This window comes from Rhinoderma darwinii, chromosome 3 (assembly GCF_050947455.1).
Source record: "Rhinoderma darwinii isolate aRhiDar2 chromosome 3, aRhiDar2.hap1, whole genome shotgun sequence".
Classification (NCBI taxonomy): domain Eukaryota; kingdom Metazoa; phylum Chordata; class Amphibia; order Anura; family Rhinodermatidae; genus Rhinoderma; species Rhinoderma darwinii.
Window position 1 is genome coordinate 3,228,523 of NC_134689.1, and position 25,883 is coordinate 3,254,405.

The 25,883-nt window shown below is 37.8% G+C and overlaps 1 protein-coding gene across 3 annotated transcripts in view; it reads left to right on the forward strand.

Moving 5' to 3' along the window:
* The window catches only part of LOC142748580 (zinc finger CCCH-type antiviral protein 1-like), a 33,894-nt gene that overhangs the window by 2,378 nt on the left and 5,633 nt on the right, over positions 1-25,883 (forward strand). Inside the window, exons 2-12 of one of the 3 annotated variants that reach the window (XM_075855665.1) lie at positions 3,818-3,953; positions 15,490-15,859; positions 21,139-21,462; positions 21,541-22,413; positions 23,214-23,276; positions 23,384-23,507; positions 23,713-23,875; positions 24,087-24,207; positions 24,468-24,564; positions 24,866-24,983; positions 25,068-25,198. In XM_075855665.1, coding sequence (XP_075711780.1) covers positions 3,818-3,953; positions 15,490-15,859; positions 21,139-21,462; positions 21,541-22,413; positions 23,214-23,276; positions 23,384-23,507; positions 23,713-23,875; positions 24,087-24,207; positions 24,468-24,564; positions 24,866-24,983; positions 25,068-25,198 — 2,520 coding nt within the window. The remainder of the gene's footprint in view (positions 1-3,817; positions 3,954-15,489; positions 15,860-21,138; positions 21,463-21,540; positions 22,414-23,213; positions 23,277-23,383; positions 23,508-23,712; positions 23,876-24,086; positions 24,208-24,467; positions 24,565-24,865; positions 24,984-25,067; positions 25,199-25,883) is intronic. The other 2 variants (XM_075855667.1, XM_075855666.1) reach the window with 2 other exon arrangements.

Below are 25,883 nucleotides of genomic sequence, written 5' to 3' on the forward strand. Positions count from 1 at the left end.
TAGATACAGCAGACAGTATCACACATGATAGGATTAGATACAGCAGACAGTATCACACATGATAGGATTAGATACAGCAGACAGTATCACACATGATAGGATTAGATACAGCAGACAGTATCACACATGATAGGATTAGATACAGCAGACAGTATCACACATGATAGGATTAGATACAGCAGACAGTATCACACATGATAGGATTAGATACAACAGACAGTATCACACATGATAGGATTAGATACAGCAGACAGTATCACACATGATGGGATTAGATACAGCAGACCGTATCACACATGATAGGATTAGATACAGCAGACAGTATCACACGATAGGATTAAATACAGCAGACAGTATCACACATGATAAGATTAGATACAGAGCTCAGCAGACAGTATCACACATGATAGGATTAGATACAGCAGACAGTATCACACATGATAGGATTAGATACAACAGAAAGTATCACACATGATAGGATTAGATACAGCAGACAGTATCACACATGATAGGATTAGATACAGCAGACAGTATCACACATGATGGGATTAGATACAGCAGACCGTATCACACATGATGGGATTAGATACAGCAGACTGTATCACACATGATAGGATTAGATACAGCAGACAGTATCACACATGATAGGATTAGATACAGCAGACAGTATCACACATGATAAGATTAGATACACAGCTCAGCAGACAGTATCACACATGATAGGATTAGATACAGCAGACAGTATCACACATGATAGGATTAGATACAGCAGACAGTATCACACATGATAGGATTAGATACAACAGACAGTATCACACATGATAGGATTAGATACAGCAGACAGTATCACACATGATGGGATTAGATACAGCAGACCGTATCACACATGATAGGATTAGATACAGCAGACAGTATCACACGATAGGATTAAATACAGCAGACAGTATCACACATGATAAGATTAGATACAGAGCTCAGCAGACAGTATCACACATGATAGGATTAGATACAGCAGACAGTATCACACATGATAGGATTAGATACAACAGAAAGTATCACACATGATAGGATTAGATACAGCAGACAGTATCACACATGATAGGATTAGATACAGCAGACAGTATCACACATGATGGGATTAGATACAGCAGACCGTATCACACATGATGGGATTAGATACAGCAGACTGTATCACACATGATAGGATTAGATACAGCAGACAGTATCACACATGATAGGATTAGATACAGCAGACAGTATCACACATGATAAGATTAGATACACAGCTCAGCAGACAGTATCACACATGATAGGATTAGATACAGCAGACAGTATCACACATGATAGGATTAGATACACAGCTCAGCAGACAGTATCACACATGATAGGATTAGATACACAGCTCAGCAGACAGTATCAAACATGATAGGATTAGATACACGGCTCAGCAGACAGTATCACACATGATAGGATTAGATACACAGCTCAGCAGACAGTATCACACATGATAGGATTAGATACACAGCTCAGCAGCCAGTATCACACATGATAGGATTAGATACACAGCTCAGCAGATAGTATCACACATGATAGGATTAGATACACAGCTCAGCAGACAGTATCACACATGATAGGATTAGATACACAGCTCAGCAGACAGTATCACACATGATAGGATTAGGTACACAGCTCAGCAGACAGTATCACACATGATAGGATTAGATACACAGCTCAGCAGATAGTATCACACATGATAGGATTAGATACACAGCTCAGCAGACAGTATCACACATGATAGGATTAGATACACAGCTCACCAGACAGTATCACACATGATAGGATTAGATACACAGCTCGGCAGACAGTATCACACATGATAGGATTAGATGCACAGCTCGGCAGACAGTATCACACATGATAGGATTAGATACACAGCTCAGCAGACAGTATCACACATGATAGGATTAGATACACAGCTCAGCAGACAGTATCACACATGATAGGATTAGAGACACAGCTCAGCAGGCAGTATCACAGGATAGGATTAGATACAGCAGCTCAGCAGCCAGTATCACACATGATAGGATTAGATACACAGCTCAGCAGACAGTATCACACATGATAGGATTAGATACAGAGCTCAGCAGACAGTATCACACATGATAGGATTAGATACACGGCTCAGCAGACAGTATCACACATGATAGGATTAGATACACAGCTCAGCAGACAGTATCACACATGATAGGATTAGATACACAGCTCAGCAGACAGTATCACACATGATAGGATTAGATACACAGCTCCGCAGACAGTATCACACATGATAGGATTAGATACACGGCTCAGCAGACAGTATCACACATGATAGGATTAGATACACAGCTCAGCAGACAGTATCACACATGATAGGATTAGATACACAGCTCAGCAGACAGTATCACACATGATAGGATTAGATACACGGCTCAGCAGACAGTATCACACATGATAGGATTAGATACACGGCTCAGCAGACAGTATCACACATGATAGGATTAGATACACAGCTCAGCAGACAGTATCACTCATGATAGGATTAGATACACAGCTCAGCAGAATGTATCACACATGATAGGATTAGATACACAGCTCAGCAGACTGTATCACACATGATGGGATTAGATATACAGCTCAGCAGACAGTATCACACATGATAGGATTAGATACACAGCTCAGCAGACAGTATCACACATGATAGGATTAGATACACGGCTCAGCAGACAGTATCACACATGATAGGATTAGATACACAGCTCAGCAGACAGTATCACACATGACAGGATTAGATACACAGCTCAGCAGACAGTATCACACATGATAGGATTAGATACACAGCTCAGCAGACAGTATCACACATGATAGGATTAGATACACAGTTCAGCAGACAGTATCACACATGATAGGATTAGGTACACAGCTCAGCAGACTGTATCACACATGATGGGATTAGATATACAGCTCAGCAGACAGTATCACACATGATAGGATTAGATACACAGCTCAGCAGACAGTATCACACATGATAGGATTAGATACATAGCTCAGCAGACAGTAAAACACATGATAGGATTAGGTACACAGCTCAGCAGACAGTATCACACATGATAGGATTAGATACACAGCTCAGCAGACAGTATCACACATGATCGGATTAGAAACATAGCTCAGCAGACAGTATCACACATGATAGGATTAGATACACAGCTCAGCAGACAGTATCACACTTGATAGGACTAGATACACCGCTCAGCAGACAGTATCACACATGATCGGATTAGATACATAGCTCAGCAGACAGTATCACACATGATAGGATTAGATACACAGCTCAGCAGACAGTATCACACTTGATAGGACTAGATACACCGCTCAGCAGACAGTATCACACATGATAGGATTAGATACACAGCTCAGCAGACAGTATCACACATGATAGGATTAGATACACAGCTCAGCAGACAGTATCATACATGATAGGATTAGATACAGAGCTCTGCAGACAGTATCACACATGATAGGATTAGATACAGAGCTCTGCAGACAGTATCACACATGATAGGATTAGATACACGGCTCAGCAGACAGTATCACACATGATAGGATTAGATACACGGCTCAGCAGACAGTATCACACATGATAGGATTAGATACACAGCTCAGCAGACAGTATCACACATGATAGGATTAGATACACGGCTCAGCAGACAGTATCACATATGATAGGATTAGATACACAGCTCAGCAGACAGTATCACACATATATTTCCTCTTTCAGGCCTCCGTGCCTCTTCTCCCATGACATCTTATCAGACCATAACCGGACAGTTTCAAAATCCAATCAGATTAGTGGTCTGAATGAAGATGAGATGAAGGTTCTGCTGCTCCAGAATGACAACCAGCTCCTGCCGGAGGTAAATACAACCCAACAGTGCAAGAATAAGGGCATGTCACACGCAGTGTTTTTAGGGGCGTAGACACTGGAACCTGAACACCTCCAAACATCTGCCCACGGATTTCGATGAGAAAAACGGCTTTCCATTCAGACAGGGCGTTTTCTTACGTGGTCGTTTGAAAATACGCTGCGCAAAGAGACGCCCTGTAAAGAGAATTGCATGTCGCTTCATGAGCTGTTTTTCATTGTGTCAATAGAAAAACAGCTACAAAAGCGGCTAAAAAAAAACGCATCAAAAAATGCTTCTGAAATTCCGTTTTTACTTTATATATAAACATACCCTAATACTGCCCCTATATACAAGAATATAACTACTATAATACTGCCTCCTATATACAAGAATATAACTACTATAATACTGCCCCCTATATACAAGAGTATAACTACTATAATACTGCCCCTATATACAAGAATATAACTACTATAATACTGCCCCCTATATACAAGAATATAACTACTATAATACTGCCTCCTATATACAAGAATATAACTACTATAATACTGCCACCTATATACAAGAGTATAACTACTATAATACTGCCCCTATATACAAGAATATAACTACTATAATACTGCCCCTATATACAAGAATATAACTACTATAATACTGCCACTATATACAAGAATATAACTACTATAATACTGCTCCTATATACGAGAATATAACTACTATAATACTGCCCCCTATATACAAGAATATAACTACTATAATACTGCCCCTATATACAAGAATATAACTAATATAATACTGCCCCTATATACAAGAATATTACTACTATAATACTGCCCCCTATATACAAGAATATAACTACTATAATACTGCCCCCTATATACAAGAATATAACTACTATAATACTGCCCCTATATACAAGAATATAACTACTATAATACTGCCCCCTATATACAAGAATATAACTACTATAATACTGCCCCCTATATACAAGAATATAACTACTATAATACTGCCCCTATATACAAGAATATAACTACTATAATACTGCCCCCTATATACAAGAATATAACTACTATAATACTGCCCCTATATACAAGAATATAACTACTATAATACTGCCCCTATATACAAGAATATAACTACTATAATACTGCCCCTATATACAAGAATATTACTACTATAATACTGCCCCCTATATACAAGAATATAACTACTATAATACTGCCCCCTATATACAGGAATATAACTAATATAATACTGCCCCTATATACAAGAATATTACTACTATAATACTGCCCCCTATATACAAGAATATAACTACTATAATACTGCCCCTATATACAAGAATATAACTACTATAATACTGCCCCTATATACAAGAATATTACTACTATAATACTGCCCCCTATATACAAGAATATAACTACTATAATACTGCCCCCTATATACAGGAATATAACTAATATAATACTGCCCCTATATACAAGAATATTACTACTATAATACTGCCCCCTATATACAAGAATATAACTACTATAATACTGCCCCCTATATACAAGAATATAACTACTATAATACTGCCCCTATATACAAGAATATAACTACTATAATACTGCCTCCTATATACAAGAATATAACTACTATAATACTACTCCTATATACAAGAATATAACTACTATAATACTACTCCTATATACAAGAATATAACTACTATAATACTACTCCTATATACAAGAATATAACTACTATAATACTACTCCTATATACAAGAATATAACTACTATAATACTGCCTCCTATATACAAGAATATAACTACTATAATACTGCCTCCTATATACAAGAATATAACTACTATAATACTGCCCCCTATATACAAGAATATAATTACTATAATACTACTCCTATATACAAGAATATAACTACTATAATACTGCTCCTATATACAAGAATATAACTACTATAATACTGCTCCTATATACGAGAATATAACTACTATAATACTGCGCCCTATATACAAGAATATAACTACTATAATACTGCTCCCTATATACAAGAATATAACTACTATAATACTGCTCCTATATACGAGAATATAACTACTATAATACTGCTCCTATATACAAGAATATAACTACTATAATACTGCTCCTATATACGAGAATATAACTACTATAATACTGCCCCCTATATACAGGAATATAACTAATATAATACTGCCCCTATATACAAGAATATTACTACTATAATACTGCCCCCTATATACAAGAATATAACTACTATAATACTGCCCCCTATATACAAGAATATAACTACTATAATACTGCTCCTTATATACAAGAATATAACTACTATAATACTGCTCCTATATACAAGAATATAACTACTATAATACTGCTCCTATATACAAGAATATAACTACTATAATACTGCCACCTATATACAAGAATATAACTACTATAATACTGCCCCTATATACAAGAATATAACTACTATAATACTGCCCCCAATATACAAGAATATAACTACTATAATACTGCTCCTATATACAAGAATATAACTACTATAATACTGCTCCTATATTTAAGAATATAACTACTATAATACTGCCCCCTATATACAAGAATATAACTACTATAATACTGCCCCTATATACAAGAATATAACTACTATAATACTGCCCCCAATATACAAGAATATAACTACTATAATAATGCTCCTATATACAAGAATATAACTACTATAATACTGCTCCTATATACAAGAATATAACGACTATAATACTGCTCCTATATACAAGAATATAACTACTATAATACTGCTCCTATATAAAGAATATAACTACTATAATACTGCTGCCTATACACAAGAATATAACTACTATAATACTGCCCCTATATAGAAGAATATAACTACTATAATACTGCCCCTATATACAAGAATATAACTACTATAATACTGCCCCCTATATACAAGAATATAACTACTATAATACTGCCCCTATATACAAGAATATAACTACTATAATACTGCCCCTATATACAAGAATATAACTACTATAATACTGCCCCTATATACAAGAATATAACTACTATAATACTGCCCCCTATATACAAGAATATAACTACTATAATACTGCACCTATATACAAGAATATAACTACTATAATACTGCCTCCTATATACAAGAATATAACTACTATAATACTGCCCCCTATATACAAGAATATAACTACTATAATACTGCTCCTATATACAAGAATATAACTACTATAATACTGCCCCTATATACAAGAATATAACTACTATAATACTGCCCCTATATACAAGAATATAACTACTATAATACTGCCCCTATATACAAGAATATAACTACTATAATAATGCTCCTATATACAAGAATATAAATACTATAATACTGCTCCTATATACAAGAATATAACGACTATAATACTGCGCCTATATACAAGAATATAACTACTATAATACTGCTCCTATATACAAGAATATAACTACTATAATACTGCTGCCTATACACAAGAATATAACTACTATAATACTGCCCCTATATACAAGAATATAACTACTATAATACTGCCCCTATATACAAGAATATAACTACTATAATACTGCCCCCTATATACAAGAATATAACTACTATAATACTGCCCCTATATACAAGAATATAACTACTATAATACTGCCCCTATATACAAGAATATAACTACTATAATACTGCCCCTATATACAAGAATATAACTACTATAATACTGCCCCCTATATACAAGAATATAACTACTATAATACTGCACCTATATACAAGAATATAATTACTATAATACTGCCTCCTATATACAAGAATATAACTACTATAATACTGCCCCCTATATACAAGAATATAACTACTATAATACTGCTCCTATATACAAGAATATAACTACTATAATACTGCCCCTATATACAAGAATATAACTACTATAATACTGCACCTATATACAAGAATATAACTACTATAATACTGCCTCCTATATACAAGAATATAACTACTATAATACTGCTCCCTATATACAAGAATATAACTACTATAATACTGCCCCCTATATACAAGAATATAACTACTATAATACTGCCCCCTATATACAAGAATATAACTACTATAATACTGCCCCCTATATACAAGAATATAACTACTATAATACTGCTCCTATATACAGGAATATAACTACTATAATACTGCTCCTATATACAAGAATATAACTACTATAATACTGCCCCCTATATACAAGAATATAACTACTATAATACTGCTCCTATATACAAGAATATAACTAATATAATACTGCCCCTATATACAAGAATATAACTACTATAATACTGCCTCCTATATACAAGAATATAACTACTATAATACTACTCCTATATACAAGAATATAACTACTATAATACTGCCCCATGTATACAAGAATATAACTACTATAATACTGCCCCTATATACAAAAATATATCTACTATAATACTCCCCACTATATACAAGAATATAACTACTATAATACTGCACCTATATACAAGAATATAACTACTATAATACTGCCCCCTATATACAAGAATATAACTACTATAATACTGCTCCTATATACAGGAATATAACTACTATAATACTGCTCCTATATACAAGAATATAACTACTATAATACTGCCCCCTATATACAAGAATATAACTACTATAATACTGCTCCTATATACAAGAATATAACTAATATAATACTGCCCCTATATACAAGAATATAACTACTATAATACTGCCTCCTATATACAAGAATATAACTACTATAATACTACTCCTATATACAAGAATATAACTACTATAATACTGCCCCATGTATACAAGAATATAACTACTATAATACTGCCCCTATATACAAGAATATATCTACTATAATACTCCCCACTATATACAAGAATATAACTACTATAATACTGCCCCCTATATACAATAATATAACTACTATAATACTGCCCCCTATATACAAGAATATATCAACTATAATACTGCCCCCTATATACAATAATATAACTACTATAATACTGCCCCTATATACAAGAATATAACTACTATAACACTGCACCCTATATACAAGAATATAACTACTATAATACTGCTCCTATATACAAGAATATAACTACTATAATACTGCTCCTATATACAAGAATATAACTACTATAATACTGCCACCTATATACAAGAATATAACTACTATAATACTGCCCCCTATATACAAGAATATAACTACTATAATACTGCCCCCTATATACAAGAATATAACTACTATAACACTGCTCCTATATACAAGGATATAACTACTATAATACTGCTCCTATATACAAGAATATAACTACTATAATACTGCCCCCTATATACAAGAATATAACTACTATAATACTGCCCCCTATATACAGGAATATAACTACTATTAGGCTGGGTTCACACGTGGCGGAATTTCACTGAAATTCCGCTGCGGACACTCCGCAGCGTTAATCCGCAGCGGAGCCGTTTGTCCATTGACTTACACTTTAATTTAGCAGTGTTCGTTTAGACGAGGCGTAAAATTCCGCTGCGGAGCATAGGCTGCGGAGCGGAATTTGGTGTCCGCAGCATGCTCTGTCTGTTGCGGAGCAGTGGCGGACTCATGGCGGAATTTCTCCATTGACTTCAATGGAGATTCTAATTTCCGCAATGAAGTCCGCAGCTGTCATGCACATGTCATGTGTGCTGCGGATCCGTCTTGCTTTTTTAACTTGACATTTCTTCATTCTGGCTGGACCCATGTATTTCTAGGTCTACAGCCAGACTGAGGAAGTCAATGGGGCTCCCGTAATGACGGGAGCATTGCTAGGAGACGTCAGTAAATAGTCACTGTCCAGGGTGCTGAAAGAGTTAAGCGATCGGCAGTAACTGTTTCTGCACCCGGGACAGTGACTACCGATCTCAATATACAGAAACCTGTAAAAAAAATAGAAGTTCATACTTACCGAGAACTCCCTGCGTCTGTCTCCAGTCCGGCCTCCCAGGATGACGTTTCAGTCTAAGTGACGGCTGCAGCCAATCACAGGCCAAGCACAGGCTGCAGCGGTCACATGGACTGGCGCGTCATCCAGGAAGGTCGGGCTGGATGCCGAAAGAGGGACGCGTCACCAAGACAACGGCCGGTAAGTATGAAATTCTTTTACTTTCACTAGGGAAAGTGCTGTCCCTTCTCTCTATCCTGCACTGATAGGGAGAAGGGAAGCACTTTTCCCGCAGTCCGCAGCAGCTAGTCCGCATCAATTTTCTGCACATTTTGTGCAGATCCGCAGCCGTAATCCGCAACCCGGATTAGGTGCGGCATTGATGCGGACAGTTGCGGAGGAAATCCGCCACGTGTGGTCATGCCCTTATACTGCCCCTATATACAGGAATATAACTACTATAATACTGCCCCCTATATACAAGAATATAACTACTATAATACTGCTCCTATATACAAGAATATAACTACTATAATACGGCCTCCTCTATACAAGAATATAACTACTATAATACTGCTCCTATATACAAGAATATAACTATTATAATTCTGCCCTATATACAAGAATATAACTACTATAATACTGCTCGTATATACAAGAATATAACTATTATAATACTGCCCTATATACAGGAATATAACTACTATAATACTGCCCCCTATATACAAGAATATAACTACTATAATACTGCTCCTATATACAAGAATATAACTACTATAATACTGCTCCTATATACAAGAATATAACTAATATAATACTGCCCCCTATATACAAGAATATAACTACTATAATACTACCCCCTATATACAAGAATATAACTACTATAATACTGCCCCTATATACAAGAATATAACTACTATAATACTCCTATATACAAGAATATAACTACTATAATACTGCTCCTATATACAAGAATATAACTACTATAATACTTCCCCCTATATACAAGAATATAACTACTATAATACTACCCCCTATATACAAGAATATAACTACTATAATACTGCTCCCTATATACAAGAATATAACTACTATAATACTGCCCCCTATATACAAGAATATAACTACTATAATACTGCCCCCTATATACAAAAATATAACTACTATAATACTGCTCCCTATATACAAGAATATAACTACTACAATACTGCTCCCTATATACAAGAATATAACTACTATAATACTGCTCCCTATATACAAGAATATAACTACTATAATACTGCTCCTATATACAAGAATATAACTACTATAATACTACTTCCTATATACAAGAATATAACTACTATAATACTGCACCCTGTATACAAGAATATAACTACTATAATACTGCCCCTATATACAAGAATACAACTACTATAATACTGCTCCTATATACAAGAATATAACTACTATAATACTACTTCCTATATACAAGAATATAACTACTATAATACTGCACCCTGTATACAAGAATACAACTACTATAATACTGCTCCTATATACAAGAATATAACTACTATAATACTGCCCCTATATACAAGACTATAACTACTATAATACCGCCCCTATATACAAGAATATAGTTACTATAATACTGCCCCTATATACAAGAATATAACACTATAATACTGCCCCTATATACAAGAATATACCTACTATAATACTGCTCCTATATACAAGAATATAACTACTATAATACTGCCCCTATATACAAGAATATAACTACTATAATACTGCTCCTATATACAAGACTATAACTACTATAATACTGCTCCTATATACAAGAGTATAACTGCTATAATACTGCTCCTATATACAAGAATATAACTACTATAATACTGCCTCCTATGTACAAGAATATAACTACTATAATACTGCCCCTATACAAGTATATAACTACTATAATACTGTTCCCTATATACAAGAATATAATTACTATAATACTGCCCATATATACAAGAATATAATTACTGTAATACTGCCCCTATATACAAGAATATAATTACTATAATACAGCCCCTATATACAAGAATATAACTACTATAATACTGCCCCTATACACAAGAATATAACTACTATAATACTGCGCCCTATATACAAGAATATAACTACTATAATACTGCCCCCTATATACAAGAATATAACTACTATAATACTGCCCCTATATACAAGAATATAACTACTATAATACTTCCCCTGTATACAAGAATATAACTACTATAATACTGCTCCTATATACAAGAATATAATTACTATAATACTGCCTCCTATATACAAGAATATAACTACTATAATACTGCCCCCTATATACAAGAATATAACTACTATAATACTGCCCCCTATATACAAGAATATAACTACTATAATACTGCCCCTATATACAAGAATATAACTACTATAATACTGCTCCTATATACAAGAATATAACTACTAAAATACTGCCCCTATATACAAGAATATAACTACTATAATACTGCCCCTATATACAAGAATATAACTACTATAATACTGCCCCCTATATACAAGAATATAACTACTATAATACTGCCCCTATATACAAGAATATAACTACTATAATACTGCTCCTATATACAAGAATATAACTACTAAAATACTGCCCCTATATACAAGAATATAACTACTCTAATACTGCTCCTATATACAAGAATATAACTACTATAATACTGCGCCCAATATACAAGAATATAACTACTATAATACTGCCCCTATATACAGGAATATAACTACTATAATACTGCCCCCTATATACAAGAATATAACTACTATAATACTGCCCCCTATATACAAGAATATAACTACTATAATACTGCTCCTATATACAAGAATATAACTACTATAATACTGCCCCTATATACAAGAATATAACTACTATAATACTGCCCCCTATATAAAAGAATATAACTACTATAATACTGCCCCTATATACAAGAATATAACTACTATAATACTGCTCCTATATACAAGAATATAACTACAATAATACTGCTCCTATATACAAGAATATAACTACTATAATACTGCCCCCTATATACAAGAATATAACTACTATAATACTGCCTCCTATATACAAGAATATAACTACTATACTACTGCCCCCTATATACAAGAATATAACTAGTATAATACTGCTCCTATATACAAGAATATAACTACTATAATACTGCTCCTATATACAATATAACTACTATAATACTGCTCCTATATACAATATAACTACTATAATACTGCCCCTATATACAAGAATATAACTACTATAATACTGCCCCCTATATACAAGAATATAACTACTATAATACTGCTCCTATATACAAGAATATAACTACTATAATACTGCCCCCTATATACAAGAATATAACTACTATAACACTGCCCCTATATACAAGAATATAACTACTATAATACTGCCCCTATATACAAGAATATAACTACTATAATACTGCTCCTATATACAAGAATATAACTACTATAATACTGCCCCCTATATACAAGAATATAACTACTATAATACTGCCCCCTATATACAAGAATATAACTACTATAATACTGCCTCCTATATACAAGAATATATCTACTATAATACTGCCCCTATATACAAGAATATAACTACTATAATACTGCTCCTATATACAAGAATATGACTACTATAATACTGCCCCCTATATACAAGAATATAACTACTATAATACTGCCCCCTATATACAAGAATATAACTACTATAATACTGCCTCCTATATACAAGAATATAACTACTATAATACTGCTCCTATATACAAGAATATAACTACTATAATACTGCCCCTATATACAAGAATATAACTACTATAATACTGCCCCTATATACAAGAATATAACTACTATAATACTGCTCCTATATACAAGAATATAACTACTATAATACTGCCCTCTATATACAAGAATATAACTACTATAATACTGCTCCCTATATACAATGTAACTACTATAATACTGCCTCCTATATACAAGAATATAACTACTATAATACTGCCCCCTATATACAAGAATATAACTACTATAATACTGCTCCTATATACAAGAATATATCTACTATAATACTGCTCCCTATATAGAATAATATAACTACTATATTACTGCCTCCTATATACAAGAATATATCTACTATAATACTGCCCCTATATACAAGAATATAACTACTATAATACTGCCCCTATATACAAGAATATAACTACTATAATACTGCCCCCTATATACAAGAATATAACTACTATAATACTGCCCCTATATAGAATAATATAACTACTATAATACTGCCCCTATATACAGGAATATAAGTACTATAATACTGCCTCCTATATACAAGAATATAACTACTATAATACTGCTCCTATATACAAGAATATAACTACTATAATACTGCTCCTATATACAAGAATATAACTACTATAATACTGCTCCCTATATAGAATAATATAACTACTATAATACTGCCCCCTATATACAAGAATATAACTACTATAATACAGCCCCCTATATACAAGAATATAACTACTATAATACTGCCCCCTATATACAAGAATATAACTACTATAATACTGCCTCTATATACAAGAATATAACTACTATAATACTGCCCCCTATATACAAGAATATAACTACTATAATACTGCCCCCTATATACAAGAATATAACTACTATAATACTGCCCCCTATATACAGGAATATAACTACTATAATACTGCCCCTATATAAAAGAATATAACTACTATAATACTGCCCCTATATAAAAGAATATAACTACTATAATACTGCCCCCTATATACAAGAATATAACTACTATAATACTGCCTCCTATATACAAGAATATACCTACTATAATACTGCCCCTATATAGAATAATATAACTACTATAATACTGCCCCTATATACAGGAATATAAGTACTATAATACTGCCTCCTATATACAAGAATATAACTACTATAATACTGCTCCTATATACAAGAATATAACTACTATAATACTGCTCCTATATACAAGAATATAACTACTATAATACTGCTCCCTATATAGAATAATATAACTACTATAATACTGCCCCCTATATACAAGAATATAACTACTATAAGGGTATGTTCACACGAGGTCATTACGTCCGTAATTTACGGACGTATTTCGGCCACAAGTACCGGACCGAACACAGTGCAGGGAGCCGGGCTCCTAGCATCATACTTATGTACGATGCTAGGAGTCCCTGCCTCGCTGCCGGACAACTGTCCCATACTGTAATCATGTTTTCAGTACGAGACAGTTGTCCGGCAGCGAGGCAGGGACTCCTAGCATCGTACATAAGTATGATGCTAGGAGCCCGGCTCCCTGCACTGTGTTCGGTCCGGTACTTGTGACCGAAATACGTCCGTTAATTACGGACGTAATGACCTCGTGTGAACATACCCTAATACTGCCCCTATATACAAGACTATACCTTTACCTTTTCTCCGGCAGGTTTGTGTGAAGTATCTGCATGACACGTGTGATCTTGGTACGGCGTGTCCACGACTTCACATTTGCGGTTTCTTTACACGAGGGGAATGTAATCGTCACGTGTGTAAACGCTCCCACCACCTCCTGGAGTTCGGTTCGGATTTATTAATCGGCCGCTGTCGTAAGTCTGAGGTGTCTATTCAGAACTTTCAGATGCTTTCTATGCTGAAACACAGTGAACGCCTCCAGTCACTGAAGGCAGAGGGAAAGAAGGAGTATAAGAAGGGGCATCCCGCAGCTGCGAGGGGCAGAGGAAGAGGAAGACCCAGAAATAGAAAAAATTGTCAGGACGGGTTGCAAAACAAAAATCGAGGAAGACAAGAAACAACAAGTGCGGCCTAAGTATTTACTGACAAAACATTATGTACTGTTATTATAAATTCAGATTTTAAAGGGGACCTCCACCCAAATGTACTTTTATTTTCTCAGGTAGACTTTATATGAAATACTGATAAACATCTTGATGTTGACAATGTAAAAGGTGTTAGTACATAGATACAGTAACAAAGGCAGGAGTCTATTACTACTGACAACCAGCCTGTATATCATGTGTGAGAGGTTGTCACAGCCCCGCCCCCTGTTACTGACATCACTGATATATAATATAATTACACTGTGATCAGACATGAGATCCACACATCTTATATACAGTAACAGCTATTCATCTATTACTACTGACAACCAGCCTGTATATCATGTGTGAGAGGTTGTCACAGCTCCGCCCCCTGTTACTGACAACCAGCCTGTATATCATGTGTGAGAGGTTGTCACAGCCCCGCCCCCTGTTACTGACATCACTGATAAATAATATAATTACATGTGATCAGACATGAGATCCACACATCTTATATACAGTAACAGCTATTCATCTATCACTACTGACAACCAGCCTGTATATCATGTGTGAGAGGTTGTCACAGCCCCGCCCCCTGTTACTGACATCACTGATATATAATATAATTACATTGTGATCAGACATGAGATCCACACATCTTATATACAGTAACAGCTATTCATCTATTACTACTGACAACCTGCCTGTATATCATGTGTGAGAGGTTGTCACAGCCCCGCCCCCTGTTACTGATATATAATATAATTACATTGTGATCAGACATGAGATCCACACATCTTATATACAGTAACAGCTATTCATCTATTACTACTGACAACCAGCCTGTATATCATGTGTGAGAGGTTGTCACAGCTCCGCCCCCTGTTACTGACATCACTGATATATAATATAATTACACTGTGATCAGACATGAGATCCACACATCTTATATACAGTAACAGCTATTCATCTATTACTACTGACAACCAGCCTGTATATCATGTGTGAGAGGTTGTCACAGCTCCGCCCCCTGTTACTGACATCACTGATATATAATATAATTACATGTGATCAGACATGAGATCCACACATCTTATATACAGTAACAGCTATTCATCTATTACTACTGACAACCAGCCTGTATATCATGTGTGAGAGGTTGTCACAGCCCCGCCCCCTGTTACTGACATCACTGATATATAATATAATTACACTGTGATCAGACATGAGATCCACACATCTTATATACAGTAACAGCTATTCATCTATTACTACTGACAACCAGCCTGTATATCATGTGCGAGAAGTTGTCACAGCCCCGCCCCCTGTTACTGACATCACTGATATATAATATAATTACACTGTGATCAGACATGAGATCCACACATCTTATATACAGTAACAGCTATTCATCTATTACTACTGACAACCAGCCCGTATATCATGTGTGAGAGGTTGTCACAGCCCCGCCCCCTGTTACTGACATCACTGATATATAATATAATTACATGTGATCAGACATGAGATCCACACATCTTATATACAGTAACAGCTATTCATCTATTACTACTGACAACCTGCCTGTATATCATGTGTGAGAGGTTGTCACAGCTCCGCCCCCTGTTACTGATATATAATATAATTACATTGTGATCACACATGAGATCCACACATCTTATATACAGTAACAGCTATTTATCTATTACTACTGACAACCAGCCTGTATATCATGTGCGAGAGGTTGTCACAGCTCCGCCCCCTGTTACTGATATATAATATAATTACATTGTGATCAGACATGAGATCCACACATCTTATATACAGTAACAGCTATTCATCTATTACTACTGACAACCAGCCTGTATATCATGTGTGAGAGGTTGTCACAGCCCCGCCCCCTGTTACTGACATCACTGATATATAATATAATTACATGTGATCAGACATGAGATCCACACATCTTATATACAGTAACAGCTATTCATCTATTACTACTGACAACCAGCCTGTATATCATGTGTGAGAGGTTGTCACAGCCCCGCCCCCTGTTACTGACATCACTGATATATAATATAATTACATGTGATCAGACATGAGATCCACACATCTTATATACAGTCACAGCTATTCATCTATTACTACTGACAACCTGCCTGTATATCATGTGTGAGAGGTTGTCACAGCCCCGCCCCCTGTTACTGACATCACTGATATATAATATAATTACACTGTGATCAGACATGAGATCCACACATCTTATATACAGTAACAGCTATTCATCTATTACTACTGACAACCAGCCTGTATATCATGTGTGAGAGGTTGTCACAGCCCCGCCCCCTGTTACTGACATCACTGATATATAATATAATTACATTGTGATCAGACATGAGATCCACACATCTTATATACAGTAACAGCTATTCATCTATTACTACTGACAACCGGCCTGTATATCATGTGTGAGAGGTTGTCACAGCCCCGCCCCCTGTTACTGACATCACTGATATATAATATAATTACATGTGATCAGACATGAGATCCACACATCTTATATACAGTAACAGCTATTCATCTATTACTACTGACAACCGGCCTGTATATCATGTGTGAGAGGTTGTCACAGCCCCGCCCCCTGTTACTGACATCACTGATATATAATATAATTACATTGTGATCAGACATGAGATCCACACATCTTATATACAGTCACAGCTATTCATCTATTACTACTGACAACCAGCCTGTATATCATGTGTGAGAGGTTGTCACAGCCCCGCCCCCTGTTACTGACATCACTGATATATAATATAATTACACTGTGATCAGACATGAGATCCACACATCTTATATACAGTAACAGCTATTCATCTATTACTACTGACAACTAGCCTGTATATCATGTGTGAGAGGTTGTCACAGCCCCGCCCCCTGTTACTGACATCACTGATATATAATATAATTACATGTGATCAGACATGAGATCCACACATCTTATATACAGTAACAGCTATTCATCTATTACTACTGACAACCAGCCTGTATATCATGTGTGAGAGGTTGTCACAGCCCCGCCCCCTGTTACTGACATCACTGATATATAATATAATTACACTGTGATCAGACATGAGATCCACACATCTTATATACAGTAACAGCTATTCATCTATTACTACTGACAACCAGCCTGTATATCATGTGTGAGAGGTTGTCACAGCTCCGCCCCCTGTTACTGACATCACTGATATATAATATAATTACATTGTGATCAGACATGAGATCCACACATCTTATATACAGTAACAGCTCCTCATCTATTACTACTGACAACCGGCCTGTATATCATGTGTGAGAGGTTGTCACAGCTCCGCCCCCTGTTACTGACATCACTGATATGTAATATAATTACACTGTGATCAGACATGAGATCCACACATCTTATATACAGTCACAGCTATTCATCTATTACTACTGAAAACTAGCCTGTATATCATGTGTGAGAGGTTGTCACAGCCCCGCCCCCTGTTACTGATGACATCACTGATATATAATATAATTACTTGTGATCAGACATGAGATCCACACATCTTATATACAGTAACAGCTATTCATCTATTACTACTGACAACCAGCCTGTATATCATGTGTGAGAGGTTGTCACAGCCCCACCCCCTGTTACTGACATCACTGATATATAATATAATTACACTGTGATCAGACATGAGATCCACACATCTTATATACAGTAACAGCTATTCATCTATTACTACTGACCACCAGCCTGTATATCATGTGTGAGAGGTTGTCACAGCTCCGCCCCCTGTTACTGACATCACTGATATATAATATAATTACACTGTGATCAGACATGAGATCCACACATCTTATATACAGTCACAGCTATTCATCTATTACTACTGACAACCAGCCTGTATACCATGTGTGAGAGGTTGTCACAGCCCCGCCCCCTGTTACTGACATCACTGATATATAATATAATTACATTGTGATCAGACATGAGATCCACACATCTTATATACAGTAACAGCTATTCATCTATTACTACTGACAACCAGCCTGTATATCATGTGTGAGAGGTTGTCACAGCTCCGCCCCCTGTTACTGACATCACTGATATATAATATAATTACACTGTGATCAGACATGAGATCCACACATCTTATATACAGTCACAGCTATTCATCTATTACTACTGACAACCAGCCTGTATACCATGTGTGAGAGGTTGTCACAGCCCCGCCCCCTGTTACTGACATCACTGATATATAATATAATTACATTGTGATCAGACATGAGATCCACACATCTTATATACAGTAACAGCTATTCATCTATTACTACTGACAACCAGCCTGTATATCATGTGTGAGAGGTTGTCACAGCCCCGCCCCCTGTTACTGACATCACTGATATATAATATAATTACATGTGATCAGACATGAGATCCACACATCTTATATACAGTAACAGCTATTCATCTATTACTACTGACCACCAGCCTGTATATCATGTGTGAGAGGTTGTCACAGCTCCGCCCCCTGTTACTGACATCACTGATATATAATATAATTACACTGTGATCAGACATGAGATCCACACATCTTATATACAGTAACAGCTATTCATCTATTACTACTAACAACCAGCCTGTATATCATGTGTGAGAGGTTGTCACAGCCCCGCCCCCTGTTACTGACATCACTGATATATAATATAATTACATGTGATCAGACATGAGATCCACACATCTTATATACAGTAACATCATCTATTACTACTGACAACCAGCCTGTATATCATGTGTGAGAGGTTGTCACAGCCCCACCCCATATCAAAATAACATTGTGTAATAATATAATATTGTTTAGGGTTTTTATTTAATTACCTGTTATTTAAAACTATATTCCTATGTGAAACATGTCGCTTGTTGTACACAAATTCAACCACAAGGACATACGACCTAGGGGGCGCTAATGCACCCACTAAACAGTCCCTTCTATCTGCTGAGCTGAGGAGGGAATTTAAGCTTAGGCTACATGCAAATGCTGTGCCCACACCTCAGAAGTGATGAGCTCATTGAACACCCCCAGATTTAGTAGGGGCACCACATTGGCATATAGCAGGTTTCATGTTGGCACCCTAAAGGACACCCCATAGAGGAGAGATTATAGGGGCACCTTATAGATAACTGATCACGGTGTTTGACTCCATTTCATATATATTTAATGAGCTGCAATGTGATTGATTCATTTTAGGGTCCCATTCCCGGGGGAGATCAGGCAGCCGGCCAATGTCGGAGAGTGGGGACAGTCATCTCTGCTGGTCCGAAGAGGTTGATGATGGGGATGAAGCTCAGAAAACTCGGATTCCTAACATAATGGACGATGGGCTTAATTCTTCGCTGCGCCAATCAGATAACAGAGGGGCAGGATCTGCAATCCAGAACATGGCGGCCAAGCCATACTCCATTGTCCAGCCCTTGATGTCTTTAGGTGAGCGCCACCCAATGCCAAGTGTATACACATCCATGCTCTCCACATTAATGGCGGCTCCATCTAAAGCGCCTTCTGCTCAGCCAGGTACCGCTCCTCATAGTGCGTGTCAACTCATCCCAAGTATGTTGATGACCCATAATAAATCCATATTTTAACCCACAGGAAACCTGTCCGGCCATTTGTCCTCTACCCCAAGTCCATCTGCTCCTCCGCCAAAACCAACTACTACACCACTGACCGCTGCAGGTCCGGCCAACGCTCCACCAGTCAATGTTCCTATGGAAGGTCGATCAGTTTCCCAAGAAAAACCAGCGGTGAACTCATCCACCGTTGCACCTACACCATCTCCCAGACCAAGCCAATTGGTTGTTTCTCCTCCGAAAGACCCACCTGTTCCTGCAGCGAAACCAGTGACCACCCCAGTTCCAAGCCCCTACAGCCCTCAGCCAGCCACCACAATAAAACCTGTAGCCTCCTCCACGGCAAGTCCTCCCAGGGCTCCACCAACATCTTATTATTCTTACACGAGAAGTCCAACTGTTCCTCTGGAGAAACCAGTGACCTCCCCCATTCCAAGCCCCTACAGCCCTCAGCCAGTTGCCACCATTAATCCTGTAGCCTCCTCCGTTCCAAGCCCCTACAGCCCTCAGCCAGTTGCCACCATTAATCCTGTAGCCTCCTCCGTTCCAAGCCCCTACAGCCGTCAGCCAGTTACCACCATTAATCCTGTAGCCTCCCCCGTGCCAAGTCCTCCTAGCGCTCCACCAACATCTTATTATTATTCTCCCACGAAAGTCCCACCTGTTCCTCAGGAGAAACCCGTCCAGTCCAGAGTCTGGTCACCATCTGGCGCCTCTTTCGATAAACTCAACGCCAGCGTAAAACCAATAACTAGAGCGGAGCCGAAAGATGTTTACGACAATTTGTATTTGAACGAGGATCTGGACGATTTTGTCACTATTAAGCCTTCACATTTCGATCACCAGGCGGATAAAACGTCCTTGTATGGAGCGCCCTACGTGTCACAGAAGAGGAGTAAGTATATTAAAAGTAGAGTATATCCACCCCCCCCCCCCTCCCCGTTCTGTCGACACCAGTCCTGGTGCTAATGGTTTCCAGAGCTCCACTATAGGACATTGTTTCACAGGTTAAAGATGGAAGTGAAGAAAATTCACAATTGTGTTGCTACTCTAGTCGCATCCAAACCTGCATTTGCAATTCTGCTGGGTTCCTGTTAACTCTCAGGCTTCTGCCACCTGCTGGCTTAACATCTGTATAGAGCATGCTCTACTTGGAATCTATCGTCTATCAGCTATTCTACTCCATCTAGTGCATTGCATTATGGGAGATGTAGGGTGGTTGTTTTTTGCAGCTCTGGGTGTGATTGGAGTATAGGTCTGTAGCTCGAGATCAGTACAAGATATTTAGTTCAGGATTGAGAGGTAAATGAATGCCCAGTAGTGGAGCTGTACCACATCCCTCTGAGAACTTGATTAATACCCGGTTTAGTGGTGGGTAGTGGTCGCCTCATTTGTCAGAATTGAGGTGCCGGGTGACAGGAGATAATTCTGTAGATCTTAGGTCAGACTTGATGGGAGTCTCTCTCGATAACTTCAAAAAAGCCATAATGGGGCATTTTACAATGTTTGGTCTAACATAGACAATTCCTTTAAGGATTTAAAGGGCACCGGTCCCCTTTATGCACCAGAAGCCTCTACATCCTGGACAGATGTGACATTGGGGATACGGGCCGGTCCAGGGAGCGGGTATAAAATATTGACGACTCCATTAAGAAAAGTTTATCATTTAACAATGTTTTTGTTGGTTTTTTTCAGCGGATCCCGACAAGGTCCCTGAGATCTGTCTTCATGATCTGTGGAAGCATTGCAAATTAGGAAGTAAGTGACCCCGGGAGATAATTAGGGTAGAGCCCTTGCTCTCTAATCTTGTTGGGTTTGGATAATGGCTGATGTACAGGTAACATGGCGTCCTCCGTTATTGGCAGGGCTTTGCCCGGACATGCATTACTACCTGCCGTACCGCTGGCAGATTTACAAAGGAGGCGATTGGGAAGATATTTCCAATATGGAAGACACTGAGAAAGACTACTGCGACCCCAAGGTTGACAGGTAGGAGTCGTCCCGAACCGTATATCAGATTATAATATATCTATAACAATGCCAAATTAAAGGGGAACTCCACCTAAATGATCTGACCTAAATACATGGTGGACACCAAGCGATGAGGCCCCATTGTGATTTTGCAGCACTCCAGATTTTATCACTTCTTGGGGCGGGCAATTACCAGGTAACTCCTCCCACTTTTTCTTTGCAGGATTCCATTGGTTGACTTTCTGACTATGAGATCTGGCATGCACCGCGTTCGACGCCTTTCCACCGTATCATCGGTCACCAAGCCGACAGAATATGTTCTGACCACCGAGTGGCTCTGGAACTGGAAGGATGAATATGGCACCTGGAGACCCTATGGCCAATTGGTAAGTGGGCGCAGGGGGCCTTTTCATGGGCGGTTTCAGGGGTGCAGCTATAGGGGTGCAGATGCAGTGGTAATACTCTGGCCCTGTAGCGCTCTCTGCCGCATATGAGGAGACCAGTATATGATAGTTGGGGGCCTATTACAGATTTTGCAGGGGGGGGGTCCGATAGATGTAATATTAATACATTTTTCACGTCTTTTTGTCTTTTTAGAATGTGAAACATGTGAGCTCCACCATATTGTCTTCAGACCTAGAGAACATATATCTCGCTGATCCAACCGCTGTCATTCCTTTCTCGGCTGGTCCCCAGCGCTATGAGATCAACTTCCGAGGTACGAGCACGGAGAATGGAGGGATAAGTGGACTCGCGACCATTAGCGGCGGCACCGGGGGGAATATCAAATTGCAAATAAGTTATTTCAATTCCAACGTTTATTATCTGATGACCATGGGGTTATTAAATCAGTGGGGTCCACAGTGCTCGATAAATGGCCCCTAACCCAGACATCTATGTATCGGACCCCACTATTGTCCCCTACTGACATGCCGATGATAATGGGAGTTCCCCTGTAACAATCGTCTGTTGATTCAGAAATGAAGCAAAAGAACATTTTATACAAGACGGAGAAAGACGTGCGCCGGAGACCGAAATTTCTGAGTTTTGAAGATGTGAAATTACTGAAAGGAAGGTAACACATCACATTTATTATAATGGAAGATAGATAGATAGATAGATAGATAGATAGATAGATAGATAGATAGATAGATAGATAGATAGATAGATAGATAGATAGATAGATAGATAGATAGATATGAGATAGATAGATATGAGATAGATAGATAGGAGATAGATAGATAGATAGATAGATAGATAGATAGATAGATAGATAGATAGATAGATAGATAGATAGATAGATAGATAGATAGATAGATAGATAGATAGATAGGTGGCGCTATGTTACTATTTCACACGCAAACTTTTTTTTTTAGTTCAAAATCATCATCAGCAGCATCTAAGTCACCACTAAGATCAGGAACGTCCACACTGAAGACTGGCATCTACCCGAGGACATGGGACGCGGAGGCCATGCCGGATATCGGCTGTCAGGTAATATGTGACACGTGTGACTACAGCGCTGAGGAGGTGACATGGGACGTGAGGTGTTAACTTCTGTTCTTCTATTCCCCAAAGAAAGTTTCCGTCTCTACCACATCCAGCGAGTTCTCAGAAATTTTCAGCAGCTTCGCCAAGACGGTCAATGGGCACGTGGTAAAGACATTGTGGCGGCTCCAAAACCCATCTCTGTGGCAGGTGTTCCAGTGGTACGTCAGCTCTTCATCCTCACATCTTGGGGTGTTTAGTGTGAGCCCCATAAGAGGTAGCCCTGTAATGAGATGCTCACGGTGACTCCATCCCTTCACTATGGGTGGTGAGACATACAGAGAGAGGATAGCCCCAGCTCACGGGGACTCCATTACTTCACTATCGGTGATGAGACCTACAGAGAGGGGATAGCCCCAGCTCACGGTGACCTTATCCCTTTAATCTGGGTGTTGAGACCTACAGAGAGAGGATAGCCCCAGCTCATGGTGACTCCATCACTTCACTATGGGTGGTGGGACCCTACAGAGAGAGGATAGCCCCAGCTCACAGGGAATCCATTACTTCACTATCGGCGGTGAGACCTACAGAAAGAGGATAGCCCCAGCTCACGGTGACTCCATTACTTCACTATGGGTGGTGAGACATACAGAGAGGATAGCCGCAGCTCACGGGGACTCCATTACTTCACTATGGGTGGTGAGACATACAGAGAGAGAATAGCCCCAACTCACGGTGACTCCATTACTTCACTATGGGTGGTGAGACCTACAGAGAGAGGATAGCCCCAGCTCATGGTGACTCCATCACTTCACTATGAGTGGTGGGACCCTACAGAGAGAGGATAGCCCCAGCTCACGGGGACTCCATTACTTCACTATCGGTGGTGAGACCTACAGAGAGAGG